Source organism: Phycomyces blakesleeanus (assembly GCF_001638985.1).
Source record: "Phycomyces blakesleeanus NRRL 1555(-) unplaced genomic scaffold PHYBLscaffold_2, whole genome shotgun sequence".
In the NCBI taxonomy this organism is placed as follows: Eukaryota; Fungi; Mucoromycota; class Mucoromycetes; order Mucorales; family Phycomycetaceae; genus Phycomyces; species Phycomyces blakesleeanus.
This window is the reverse complement of record NW_017265135.1, coordinates 1,472,658-1,483,266: the sequence shown is the minus strand read 5'-3', so window position 1 is coordinate 1,483,266 and position 10,609 is coordinate 1,472,658. Positions and strand designations below refer to the sequence as shown.

The window sequence follows — 10,609 nt, the reverse complement described above, 5'->3', positions numbered from 1 at the left end:
CTTTGCACTTTTTTTTTCAAAGTCAATGTCTTGTGTGAATGAGGGTCTCGGCCTGTCGTATAGATACCAAAAGCTCTGTACAACAGCCATGTCATGCTCCTATTTTGCATTGGTATTGGTGCCACATTATAAGGTAGCTTTTTTTTCGATCGGACTCGAATAGTGTATTTTTAATTGGTGAACGTTTCCAATTCTTCTCTAGAGATAGTCAAGCAGAACGAGGGATTGCCCGTGCTTCCAAACTAAAATTCCTGTATTCATGACAGTCTTTGGACGATCGAAACCAACCGATGGATTAGTTGTCTTTATTTATTTGAAGCCGCCAAGATTATAAAAGCAAGAGAGCCCCTAGAAAAACCTGGAATTGTGCCTTCATCTCGCTATCCTTCTCTCCCTTTCTTTACTTTCCTCCAACACATTATAGCATGAAGTCCATCATCGTTTTTGTTTTCATGCTCAGCATGGCTCTCCTTGCTGCCGCTGCTCCCAAGGCCAAGAACTGTCACTTGATCAAGGACCCTCATGCCAATGCCGTCTGCAAGAGCTACTGTGGAAAGAGTGGTTATCTCCTCGGCGAATGTGGTAAAAGTGGAATCTGCCTGTGCAAGAAGAGCAAGAGCCACAAGAAGAATTAAAACACTTTGTCCATAACCCCTCCCCCCCCTGCCTCAAGATTACTAGTATCTACAGTATGGGTGCCAAGTTAATATCTATCCTCTTTCTCTCTGTCATATTCTCTAGTTCATTTTCATCATCTTGTGCTTTATAATTTCATAAATATAATAAATATAAAACATATCAAAAAACATCAAACATGATCTTGGTTCTTGGTTCTTGGGATTTCTTTTTCTTATTCTTCTTAAAAAAAACTCGCATTCGTCTGTCAGTAAATATAATTATAGCAACATAAAGAGGCTATAACAATTCCAGTGGAAGCCCGGATAACAAGAAAATAGAAACAAACTATACATATTTAGTTACATCTCAAGGTAGTTTAGATTTTGCATGTAGTTTGTTATTACATCACTTTAAATTAAAGCTCTAGTTGATCAATTTCTTAGAGTACAGACAAATATAAATACATCCTCTAAACTTTGCAAGCATACCGGTATTTATAAGTCGCAAAGTTACCACATGTAGTCTATACCTTTCAGGTATCTACAAATTCTGCTCTTGCCTCCTTAAATAGTTTATCAAAGAAACATGCATTTTAGAAATTTTCAAATTCTTTGTTAGTATATAATATGTATGTGTATTTATTTCATGAGTTTCCAACAAGATATATATATATAAATAAATTTAATTGAATAAGCTCATCCTTATTCTATACTTCCTCCAACCATGTCAGTGTATCCAAATATATGCTTTCAGAGCAGTAAGAGAAAAAAAAGGCGTTCCTCAATATATATTCTCTTTTTTTTTTTAAAAAAAACACAAGGAGCAAATTGATAGTTTATACTTTGCTCGTGCATAAAAGTCCAAAATTATCATAAAAAAGAAGAAATACATAAAGTATAGTTATATACAAAAAAGCTATTACTTATAAGATATTCTATTTTAAATAAATAAAATAAATCAATGCAAGTTAAATACCACATCTGTAAATCATACAGTCTGACCGGAGACTAATGTTGAGCTATCTTACCATGCGTATATACCCGCGCCTAGGCCCTTCTTAGGTGTCCTAAAGCTGTATCACAGCATAATTTTTTATTTATTTATTTAAAAGCCACAGTAAAATGCCATATTTTACAAACCTCTTTTTTTTTAAAAAAAAATGCAAGCGATTCTTTGGGATATACCAAAAAATGATACCTTACCAACGAAATAGCAGATAAAAGCTAATGTAATAATATTTTGATATTGTTAAACCTGATTCAAATTAGGAGTACCTAACCTGAGAGTAAACTAAACTTGTGTTACATTTCCTTAAGATGCCAATATGACTTTCTTCTTCTTCTTCTTCTTTAACTTGAATAGTTAACGTTGACAGGTCTTGCTCAAATTTTATTTCTTTATTAAGCACAGGATTTAGTGAGACTAAGGCATAGATAATTGGAGTGAAAATATTAAAGAAAAATCCTTACTTTGGAAGATAATTATACTCAGTTTCAGAAGGGTGATGATATTATTAGTCTATCAAATACATCAAAGTTTAAAGAGTGTATTTTAAGAGTAGCTAGTATGGTTTACCAGTTAGTCTTATCCCCATTACGCCACAACCATATACTCATCTTTATCTTTCTTTTTTCTGTGCTCTTTCAGCTTGCGTGGGTCAACGTTTATTACTATTAGGAAGCAATAGCCATAGGCTATAAATATGTAAAAAAAAAAAAAAAAAAAGAAGACTATTAGTGTAATGGTAACCATATATTTTAAAAAGTAGCACTTATTCAAGGCCGCTGAAGATGATTAATGGCTATAAAACTACATATAATACAGTCCAATGTAGCACACACAATATTAATTGTAATATTTTGGTGGGAGATCTCCGAAACGCCTAAAGGAATATTTTAATTTAAGCTCACGTTTATATTAAGATTGAGAGGCCCTGGAATTGTTATGTGTTTTGTTTCAAAGAAGAAGAAAAATGAAATAGTTTTTACATAGTATTCATAATTTTTTTTATTCACAATGGGTTTGTATTATTTTTGCAGCTTAGACCATAAAAATATTATGTCCAAGTGTATTAAGTGATAATTTTGTGTTTAATTCAAATATTATTGTAGGCCAATTTCACCTGCTCACACAGTGTCTTCTAAGTATAGAAAGATATATACAAATACACGGCCATAAAAAAGCAGAATAAATAATTTTCATTCATATCCCAAGTAATAGTAATTATACCTTTTACTAGAGAAACAAGATGAGAAGTAAAGAGTCCATATATCTTTCTCTTACTCGAGAATATGAGTAAAATATACTTCTTTTTTTTTTCAAGAACCAAAAAAAGCTAAAAAAATAATCTTGAGAGTTGAAAAGAGGGGATCCTTGTTGTTTTTGTTGTTGTTGTTTTTTTTCCTGGGACTCCTTCACCCAGTCTCCTCGCGTAACGGTTTATTGTGTACGAGCTTAAGGATGAATACCCTGAACTCGCTCTGTCCATCTTCCCATTTTACCTGATTGACGTTTCGCAACCAGACTCTTTTTTTGGTTGTTTATATCAGACCCAAATGTACTATTTCCATTCAAATGTTGTGCCATTTTTTTGGCCTGAGAATTAAGCCGGAAAACAAAGGTTCCCGGAAGCGAATTGTTTTTTGGAGCCTCCCAGGCTTCCATTGTGATACCAATTTCCTGTAGATCATGCTCAATCTTCTCTGCGTAGAGTTGGAGCATGAAAATATCGTTTTCAAATGACTGTGTTCCCAACAGGATAGTAAGGTTCATCTGAAGTTGTTCTCTTGCATAGGACAATAAGAACCGCAGCTCAGTGTTCGCCTGGGCATACAAGAAAACACGTTTTGCCGCATTGTGGATGGCAAAAAACATGACATGGTATGTGCTTTGGTCACAGCCAACCGCGTGTAGATGCTGAAGAGCTTGAAGCAGGATGATGTTTGTTTCAAGCGAATCAAGGATGATATGAAGAGATGGTGGATGTCTTGGGTGAAGGAACTGGAAGAGGAGGACAAGCCGCATGGAGTGGTAGCACAAATAAAGATGTATATCAATGCGAGGATTGAAGGCAGAGCTAGGAGAGTTCTGAATTTCTTTGAACGGTGGTCTCAGTTGAGAAGCATGCGGCTGAAGATCGTACCAAGTTTGCAGCTGGCTGGCTAATTCGTAATAGAGAGGTGATGGAGAAATGTAGGCGTTGTCCCTATCCTCACCGTCGTTCGAAATGTCAAACAAATCACCAGAATGAATCGCCCGAATAAAGCGGCGCATGTAACGCGACATGGCACTGAACTGATACAAGTTAAGCCGATCAAAAGCCCTTTCTGCATCTCCAGTGGGCAGAGAGGGGTTGCACTGAATCCCTGAATAAGATGTATCTTTAGTCTCCTTGAGGCGAGGAAGTGGAATATCGTCTGGAAGGAGGCACACAATGTTGCGAGATAAGCTCACCCAGGCATCAATGTAATACCAGCGATACCAACACAGCATTGTCAGTTCATCTATTTCTTTCCCAGCCTTGATTGCATTGGCACTCTGAAGGAGTCCTATACTTGCTAGGCTAGCCCAGGCACGCTGCTGATCGGGAAGACGCAGGAGATTAGATATGTAACTCAAGCAAAAGTAGGATTGTAGTACACTTGGCTCAAGCTCGTCTTCAAACAGAACGTCTTCCATATGTTGTCTAGCCTTTTGATAGAATACCATGGCAGCACCTTTTGCGAATAGTGACGCATTCCTCTTTGCATTCTTGTTGGCGTAGTTTTTTTGTTGACTATGATCAATAAAGGTAACGAGGCTTATAGCAGCAATAGAGTAGACAATGGGAAGAGGTGCATTATGCCAATCTCGGATAAGTTCCAGTCGAATCGGAGCAACCTTGAATCCGATGCAGCACCAGTGTGACACTGCACGGCTCATTAGCACATCTAACATGTGGGAGCTCTCAATAGTATTTCTAATGGAAGCTGGGATAGCTTGTTCAATGTTTTTGAGGCGAAGCAAGTCCATCTTGGATGCTTTTAGACAAAGGTGTTTGTGCTCACGATTTTGGTCTGTGTCGTAGTGAGATTGGGTTGTATTGTCATTTCTGGTGTAATGTTTTTGGTTGGATGATTGAGAAAGACGGGTTGTAGATGTTTCCAAGAGGCAATGAAGGTCTGTAAAAGAGCTCAGTTGAAGGTGAACGATGTAATCTATGTCTAATACGTCTGGCTTGTCAATGGGATTGCTCGAAGAAACCGGTTCTGGAGTAGTTTCTGGAGTGAATATATGGTCAGTAGAATAGTAATAAAGATCGTGATTGTGCATGTGGAGCTTTAAATGGCCAATGACATGCAAATGGAGAAGAAGAGTAAGCCAGACCCAGCTGCCCCAAATACTTATTTTACAATTCATTCTTCCCGATCTGGAATAAGCTCAAACAGTCGGAAAAAAAACATGATCGCAAATCGAAAACAGTCTTATAGGTAGGTAGTGATATGTAGGTATGTAGGTAGATAGATAGGTAGGATAAAGAAGTATCAGAATATAGTAATCACAAGAGTAGTGAATCTGGTAACGTATTATGTTGCAATTGATATTGATATTGATATTGATATTAACATAAATATTTTAAAAAAATATTTATTTAATACAATAACAATTGTCGATATATAAAAAAAAGTCCCTCTTTCTTCATTGAATTACAGAGCGATTGCACGGACCACCCACCCAACCGTTTTCCTCTAGTACTTGGTTTTTTTTATCAATCGCTTTTATTGGTGCACTGTAGGAATGATAGAGGAGTCTATAGACGATCGTCCAGGCTTTGTTCAATTTCTTTCATTTTTATTTTATTTAAGCGGTGGCAGCAACAGTCTGCTTCTTGGCTTGGGTACCTGTCATTGAATTCGATTTTAGTTTAATTTTATAACACACACTAGAAGCAAAACAAAAAAAAAACAAAGTCTTGTTCTTACCCTCACGGAAACCGTTCTTGAAGCGACGATGGACCTCCTTCAAGTGACGCATGCGACCAGTACCGGTGGTCTTTCTGCGCTGACCCTTCTCGGACCAGTTGACTATTAAGGTAAAAAAATTGATATATTTTTAAGCATGTGCAGGTGTTTTGTGCGTATGTGCGAAAGTATATCTATATATATATATATATATGTATGTATTTGTTGTTGCTGAATCGATTGGAATTGACGACTTACAAGATCTGATCTTGGCAGCAGGGTAACCGCACTGAGCACAGGTCTTTTTCTGGTTATGGAAAGAACGTCTACCGCAACGACGGCAGAGGGTGTGCGACTTGGTGTGGCGCTTACCGAACGAGGAAGTACCCTTACTCTGTCAAGTTCAAGGAAGGGCAATCAGTCGTGGGTCGTCTTTGGACGCGTAATATGTGCTGATAATAATCGTCTCGCTTCTATTCATTCATTCATCCATCCATCCATCTTGGTCTGGCATCTGCTAAATCAAAAAGACGGCTTACCATCTTTCAATAGACCGTTTAGGAGAAAGGAGGAATACCAGCCTTGAGGGACTGATAGAGGGATATGGAACAGAGACCGGATCGGACAGCGTCGGAGTCCGGTATAGGCCGGACACTGCTTATGTGAGTGTGCCTTTGCAAGTGTGTATGTACATATGCATGTATGAGTGAATAAGTCTCATTGATTATGAAATTAATTCAATACATGCATAGCTTAGTAAAAGTAGTTTATTTTAATATTCATAGTATTTTATCAGCTACACTATTCTGTATATATATATTAGATATATAGTAGTGATAATTATTTAATAAAATAAATAAAAATACAGCCCAGGTATTTAAACTTATCAATGTGCATTTAATCCGAGAATATTATTTCGGAAAATATCCAGTAATCGGTCTTAACTTATTGTCTCTCTCCCTCTCTCCCTCCCCTTTCCTATTTTATTTTATTTGTACGGGCAAGAGTCCAAATACAGTATATACCTCTTTCCCCACTCATTGGTCTTAATGGCACAGATTGGCAGAATAAAGAATCCATCCGGTCTCCGCTTAGACTTGAATGTCACTTCCTCAGAAGATGACCATGAACAATCTACCCAGGCATCCAACCTTTCAACTAACAACTGGCGCGAAGATCTTGTCCGGATGGTAGGCAATAACAAGTCTGGAACCTTCCTTCCGCAGCCATCTGACAACAACCACCCACCAGCAAACCCATCTGCTACCGAAGACATTGAGCTCAAGCCAACTGACTTTCAGGATATTAAAAAGTTGGGTGAAGGTGCGGCAGGAACAGTGTGGAAAGTACGCCATATCCCCACTGATTTGATCATGGCAAAAAAGGTAACTTGTATGCATTTTTCACAAGTGCTTTACTGATACTTCTGTATTTTAAAAACAACAAACCAAATAATAATAATAATAATAATACAAAAACAAAAACAAAAACAAAAACAAAACACAGACTGTGACAGTGGATCCTGATCCGAAGATACAGCGTCAGATATTACGAGAGCTGTCGTTCCTTAGAACGTGCGGTTCACCTCATATTGTTGCTTTTTATGGTGCATTTCTTGACGATGGTGACACGACACTTGCAATCTGCATGGAATACTGCGAGGGCGGAAGTCTAGAGGATATTTACAAAAGAGCACGCGACATGCAGGGTTTGATTGGCGAGACTGTGTTGGCAAGGATAGCCGAATCGGTGAGAGATTGGTTTCAGGGATACAAAACTGTAGGAGCATATTATTCCTTATCCATACTGACAAGGAGATATATGTATATATATATATATATATATTCTTTTAGGTGTGCAGAGGACTTATCTATCTACATTCTCAGCATGTTATCCACAGAGGTAAAGTAGCTTGGCTTTGTTTATTTATGTTATGGTTTCCTAAAAGTGCACAAGACCGATATCGACTCATAAGACCTATTTAGACATCAAACCCTCTAATATCCTAATGACTCGAGACGGACAAATTAAGATTTGTGATTTTGGTGTATCTGGTGAACTCATCAATTCGCTGGCACAAACATTTACCGGTTCACAATATTACATGGCTGTAAGATGTATATTCAACTATACATTCATTAGCTAATCAACAATTTTACACACACATACACATACACATACAAACACAAACACACACAAACACACACAAACGCCAACACGAATAGCCTGAACGTATCAAGGGTGGTGCATATTCTGTACGATCTGATATATGGTCGCTTGGCCTGACGATTATAGAAGTAGCACAAAACAGACCTGCTCTTCCACCACCTGGCCAACCTAATCTCTCTGTCTTTGAATTGCTCGACATTATTGTTCATCAACCTATGCCCACCTTAGGTCCTGATAGATCAGAAGCATGTCGAGACTTTATTGAAAAATGGTAAATTGCAATTCAGTTAACAAAACAAAACCAATTAAAAAGAATGTATCATTTTTTTATTTTATTTTTAATATGCAAATATTGATCTTTCTCCTTCCTTCTCCTTTAGCTTGATCAAGGATCCCGAAGAAAGACCTGGTCCGGAAACAATGTTGGAGCATAAGTTTATCAAGACTTGGTCTGATCCGACAAATTCCCTGGGTTCCTGGCTCAAAGAAGTTTGGGGTTGGCCCTAACATTATATCCCGTGTAATACTTGTTTATTTCCAAGTGATATATATCAATGAACATGATAAATAAATAAATAAATATATATATAAATATATAAAGGTATTATTATTGTTCGTAAACAGAGAGAAAAATAAATAAATAAGTATATATAAAACACAACAGCCAAAAGCCCAAACTCTTTGGATTTCTTCTTCTTCTTCTTTTTTTATATGCTTCTTCACAGGAGACCAGATCGAGTGAGCGAAGTCTTTAACAAGGTCTCTTCTACGACTCTAAACACAACTCTAATAAATTTCCTGTGTTAGACAACTGACGCATCATTTGATTATTCAAAGAACAAATTATCTTACACAATCTACAAAATATAAATACAGAAATATAAGTCAAACAGATAGATATGCCATATTATTTACTTACACTCTTGGTGTCGGTAGCTTGTGTCAAACTGTTTGTTTTAAGAGAAAATTAGATAAGAATCATAGGCTATATAAGAATAAAAGGCTAATCTGACAATATTACTTACTGAGGGTATATTCGTAGTTTGATACGGTTTGCTTGACTAAATCGACGAAGAATATATTTTGCACCTTTTGTAACCTCAGGACCGCCATTATAATCAGGAAAGTAATTTTCAAGTGGTACTCTGGCTAGTTTCTCACGGAATAGATCAATCTTATTGAGTAACAGGATAACAGATGTTCGAACGAACCAGCGTGAATTGATAACCGACTCAAACAATACCAGACTCTCTATCATTCGGTTCTACACATATATTAATTATTTGATCAACCAGATCTTGGTTATATTTACTTGTCTGGACTCTTCTTGCAGTACTTGATCATATTCGCTCAGGGCAACGCAAAAGATAATAGATGTCACTGCTTCAAAACAATGTATCCATTTCTTTCGTTCTGAGCGTTGACCACCTACATCAAACATACTAATAGTGTTGTAAGTTAACCTTTTTTTTTCTTTTTTTTTCTTTGCTTTCGTGTGGGACGGTAAACCTTACTGAGCATTGAGTTGCCCCATTTTGAAATGAGTTTCGCTGATCCCTGTTGTCTTGAGCCGTGCACGAAGCACATCGTCTTGGGTCGGAAGATAGTCGGTTTTTGTAACACGATTTACATTGCTCAAGAAACTGAAAAGACGACATAAAGTTTTATGTTAACTTTATTTATCGTTGTATTTATCAGTGGATTTTTTATTACGAACTAGGAAGCGGAATCCATAATGTAGAACTGACTAGTGCCACGTTCGAGGCACTCTGGAGTCTTTTCGTCTTGCCAGATGGTTGCAATCGCATTTACTATCGTCTCTGGAATAATTGGGCGTGGATCTTTGGTAGGAAATGTGTAGCTTTGAATAATGCCTATCGCCTCCTAAAAAGAAGAGAAAGAGAAAGAAATCATTAATATTAGTTTAGTATAATGAATATAAATATATCTATATATAAAATTTATTGCACACAATTTTTAATGAATTTTTTTTTCTTTCACATACTTTTGCCTTTGGGTCATCAAATTCGAGATGAAGTTTTTCAGCAGCACTGAGAAGATCTTTAATTGAATCAATTGTATTTCTGTAAACGACCAGCTTCCAGAGTTGTAATTCTTCAGGCGTATATCCGTTTTGGTGAATAATCTTCATCTGCTTTACAATAGTTGATTTTCCAGATTCACCACTTCCTATATATTATATATACAGAGAGGTAGATATATCGCGCCAATAAGTCTAGATCCACATTATGTATATATATATATAGATATTTACCAAGTAGTAATATCTTTAATTCAGTCTTTTGGCGTGCAAAGTCTTGCTCTAATTCGCGGTCGATTTGTAAACTGCGTTGTTTGCTAGCTCGTTCTTCAGATGAGGCACAGATACCCATGAGCAGTGATGTCATAACACGAAAGTAAAGTAAGAAAGAGAAGAGAGTAGGTATAAGCAAAATATTTAGATTACTTGATCAATTAAGAAAAAAAAGGGGGGAAGGAGGGGGAGTTTGGTTATGGGCATAAAAAAATGTACAGATGAGTGGAGGGAAAAGAAGAAAGGCTTGTGAGCCATTATTATTTTTTGCATTTTTTTTTGGCATTTGAGTCGTCTTGAGGCCGAGAAATAACACCCTGATGTGATCAGAAAGGAGATGGGGAAGCGTGTTTAAGGAGGTCTGTGACAGGGGAGATCGTTCATAACGGCTTACAAGAGTTTAATGGAGTCCCGATCTACGACCTCCTCCCTTTTGGGTCCCTTTTTGTACAACCACTAAAGGGTCAGTTCAGACCATAAAGTGAATGGCAGGCACACCAGGCCAGTCTATAGTGCCGACTCTTCAAACGTGTTCCTCGTATGTAACCAATAGGGGATCTGTCTCCCT

At 37.2% G+C, this 10,609-nt stretch overlaps 5 protein-coding genes across 5 annotated transcripts; 2 read left to right on the top strand and 3 right to left on the bottom strand.

The window, feature by feature from the left end:
* Window positions 1-25: 25 nt before the first annotated feature.
* Window positions 26-800, top strand: PHYBLDRAFT_179133 (hypothetical protein; the record flags this gene model as incomplete). Its single annotated transcript, XM_018438107.1, has 3 exons — window positions 26-57; window positions 203-253; window positions 320-800. The coding sequence occupies 3 exons, from the start codon at window positions 26-28 to the stop codon at window positions 633-635; spliced, it is 399 nt and encodes a 132-aa protein (XP_018297579.1). The 3' UTR covers window positions 636-800.
* Window positions 801-1,324: 524 nt separating this feature from the next.
* PHYBLDRAFT_58587 (hypothetical protein) lies at window positions 1,325-4,929 on the bottom strand (the record flags this gene model as incomplete). The annotated part of the gene is made up of 7 exons (XM_018440357.1): window positions 1,325-1,364; window positions 1,646-1,692; window positions 1,821-1,841; window positions 1,898-2,040; window positions 2,088-2,136; window positions 2,290-2,312; window positions 3,120-4,929. 7 exons carry the CDS (start codon window positions 4,927-4,929, stop codon window positions 1,325-1,327), a joined length of 2,133 nt encoding a protein of 710 aa, XP_018297578.1.
* A 299-nt stretch (window positions 4,930-5,228) lies between these two features.
* PHYBLDRAFT_129963 (hypothetical protein) lies at window positions 5,229-6,108 on the bottom strand. The gene is made up of 4 exons (XM_018429321.1): window positions 6,098-6,108; window positions 5,817-5,952; window positions 5,580-5,681; window positions 5,229-5,498 (listed from the first exon to the last, which is right to left on the bottom strand). Exons 1-4 carry the CDS (start codon window positions 6,098-6,100, stop codon window positions 5,458-5,460), a joined length of 282 nt encoding a protein of 93 aa, XP_018297577.1. The 5' UTR covers window positions 6,101-6,108; the 3' UTR covers window positions 5,229-5,457.
* A 745-nt stretch (window positions 6,109-6,853) lies between these two features.
* PHYBLDRAFT_121204 (hypothetical protein) lies at window positions 6,854-8,393 on the top strand. The gene is made up of 6 exons (XM_018428786.1): window positions 6,854-6,943; window positions 7,065-7,307; window positions 7,412-7,460; window positions 7,544-7,668; window positions 7,784-7,998; window positions 8,108-8,393. Exons 1-6 carry the CDS (start codon window positions 6,932-6,934, stop codon window positions 8,232-8,234), a joined length of 771 nt encoding a protein of 256 aa, XP_018297576.1. The 5' UTR covers window positions 6,854-6,931; the 3' UTR covers window positions 8,235-8,393.
* Window positions 8,394-8,446: 53 nt separating this feature from the next.
* On the bottom strand, window positions 8,447-10,120 carry PHYBLDRAFT_200778 (hypothetical protein; the record flags this gene model as incomplete). Its single annotated transcript, XM_018439718.1, has 9 exons — window positions 8,447-8,511; window positions 8,582-8,584; window positions 8,643-8,674; window positions 8,753-8,991; window positions 9,040-9,169; window positions 9,242-9,370; window positions 9,445-9,611; window positions 9,733-9,917; window positions 10,003-10,120. The coding sequence occupies 9 exons, from the start codon at window positions 10,118-10,120 to the stop codon at window positions 8,447-8,449; spliced, it is 1,068 nt and encodes a 355-aa protein (XP_018298294.1).
* Window positions 10,121-10,609: the final 489 nt, after the last annotated feature.

What these genes read in the sequence shown, in the direction of transcription:
- PHYBLDRAFT_129963 (XM_018429321.1), bottom strand. An exon ending in TGCTGCCAAGATCAGATCTT is followed by an intron (nt 5,682 to 5,816) that starts GTAAGTCGTCAA and finishes TTACCTTAATAG; the next exon opens with TCAACTGGTCCGAGAAGGGT. An exon ending in CAAGAACGGTTTCCGTGAGG is followed by an intron (nt 5,499 to 5,579) that starts GTAAGAACAAGA and finishes ATTCAATGACAG; the next exon opens with GTACCCAAGCCAAGAAGCAG.
- PHYBLDRAFT_121204 (XM_018428786.1), top strand. An exon ending in GTTCACAATATTACATGGCT is followed by an intron (nt 7,669 to 7,783) that starts GTAAGATGTATA and finishes CAACACGAATAG; the next exon opens with CCTGAACGTATCAAGGGTGG. An exon ending in CGAGACTTTATTGAAAAATG is followed by an intron (nt 7,999 to 8,107) that starts GTAAATTGCAAT and finishes CTTCTCCTTTAG; the next exon opens with CTTGATCAAGGATCCCGAAG.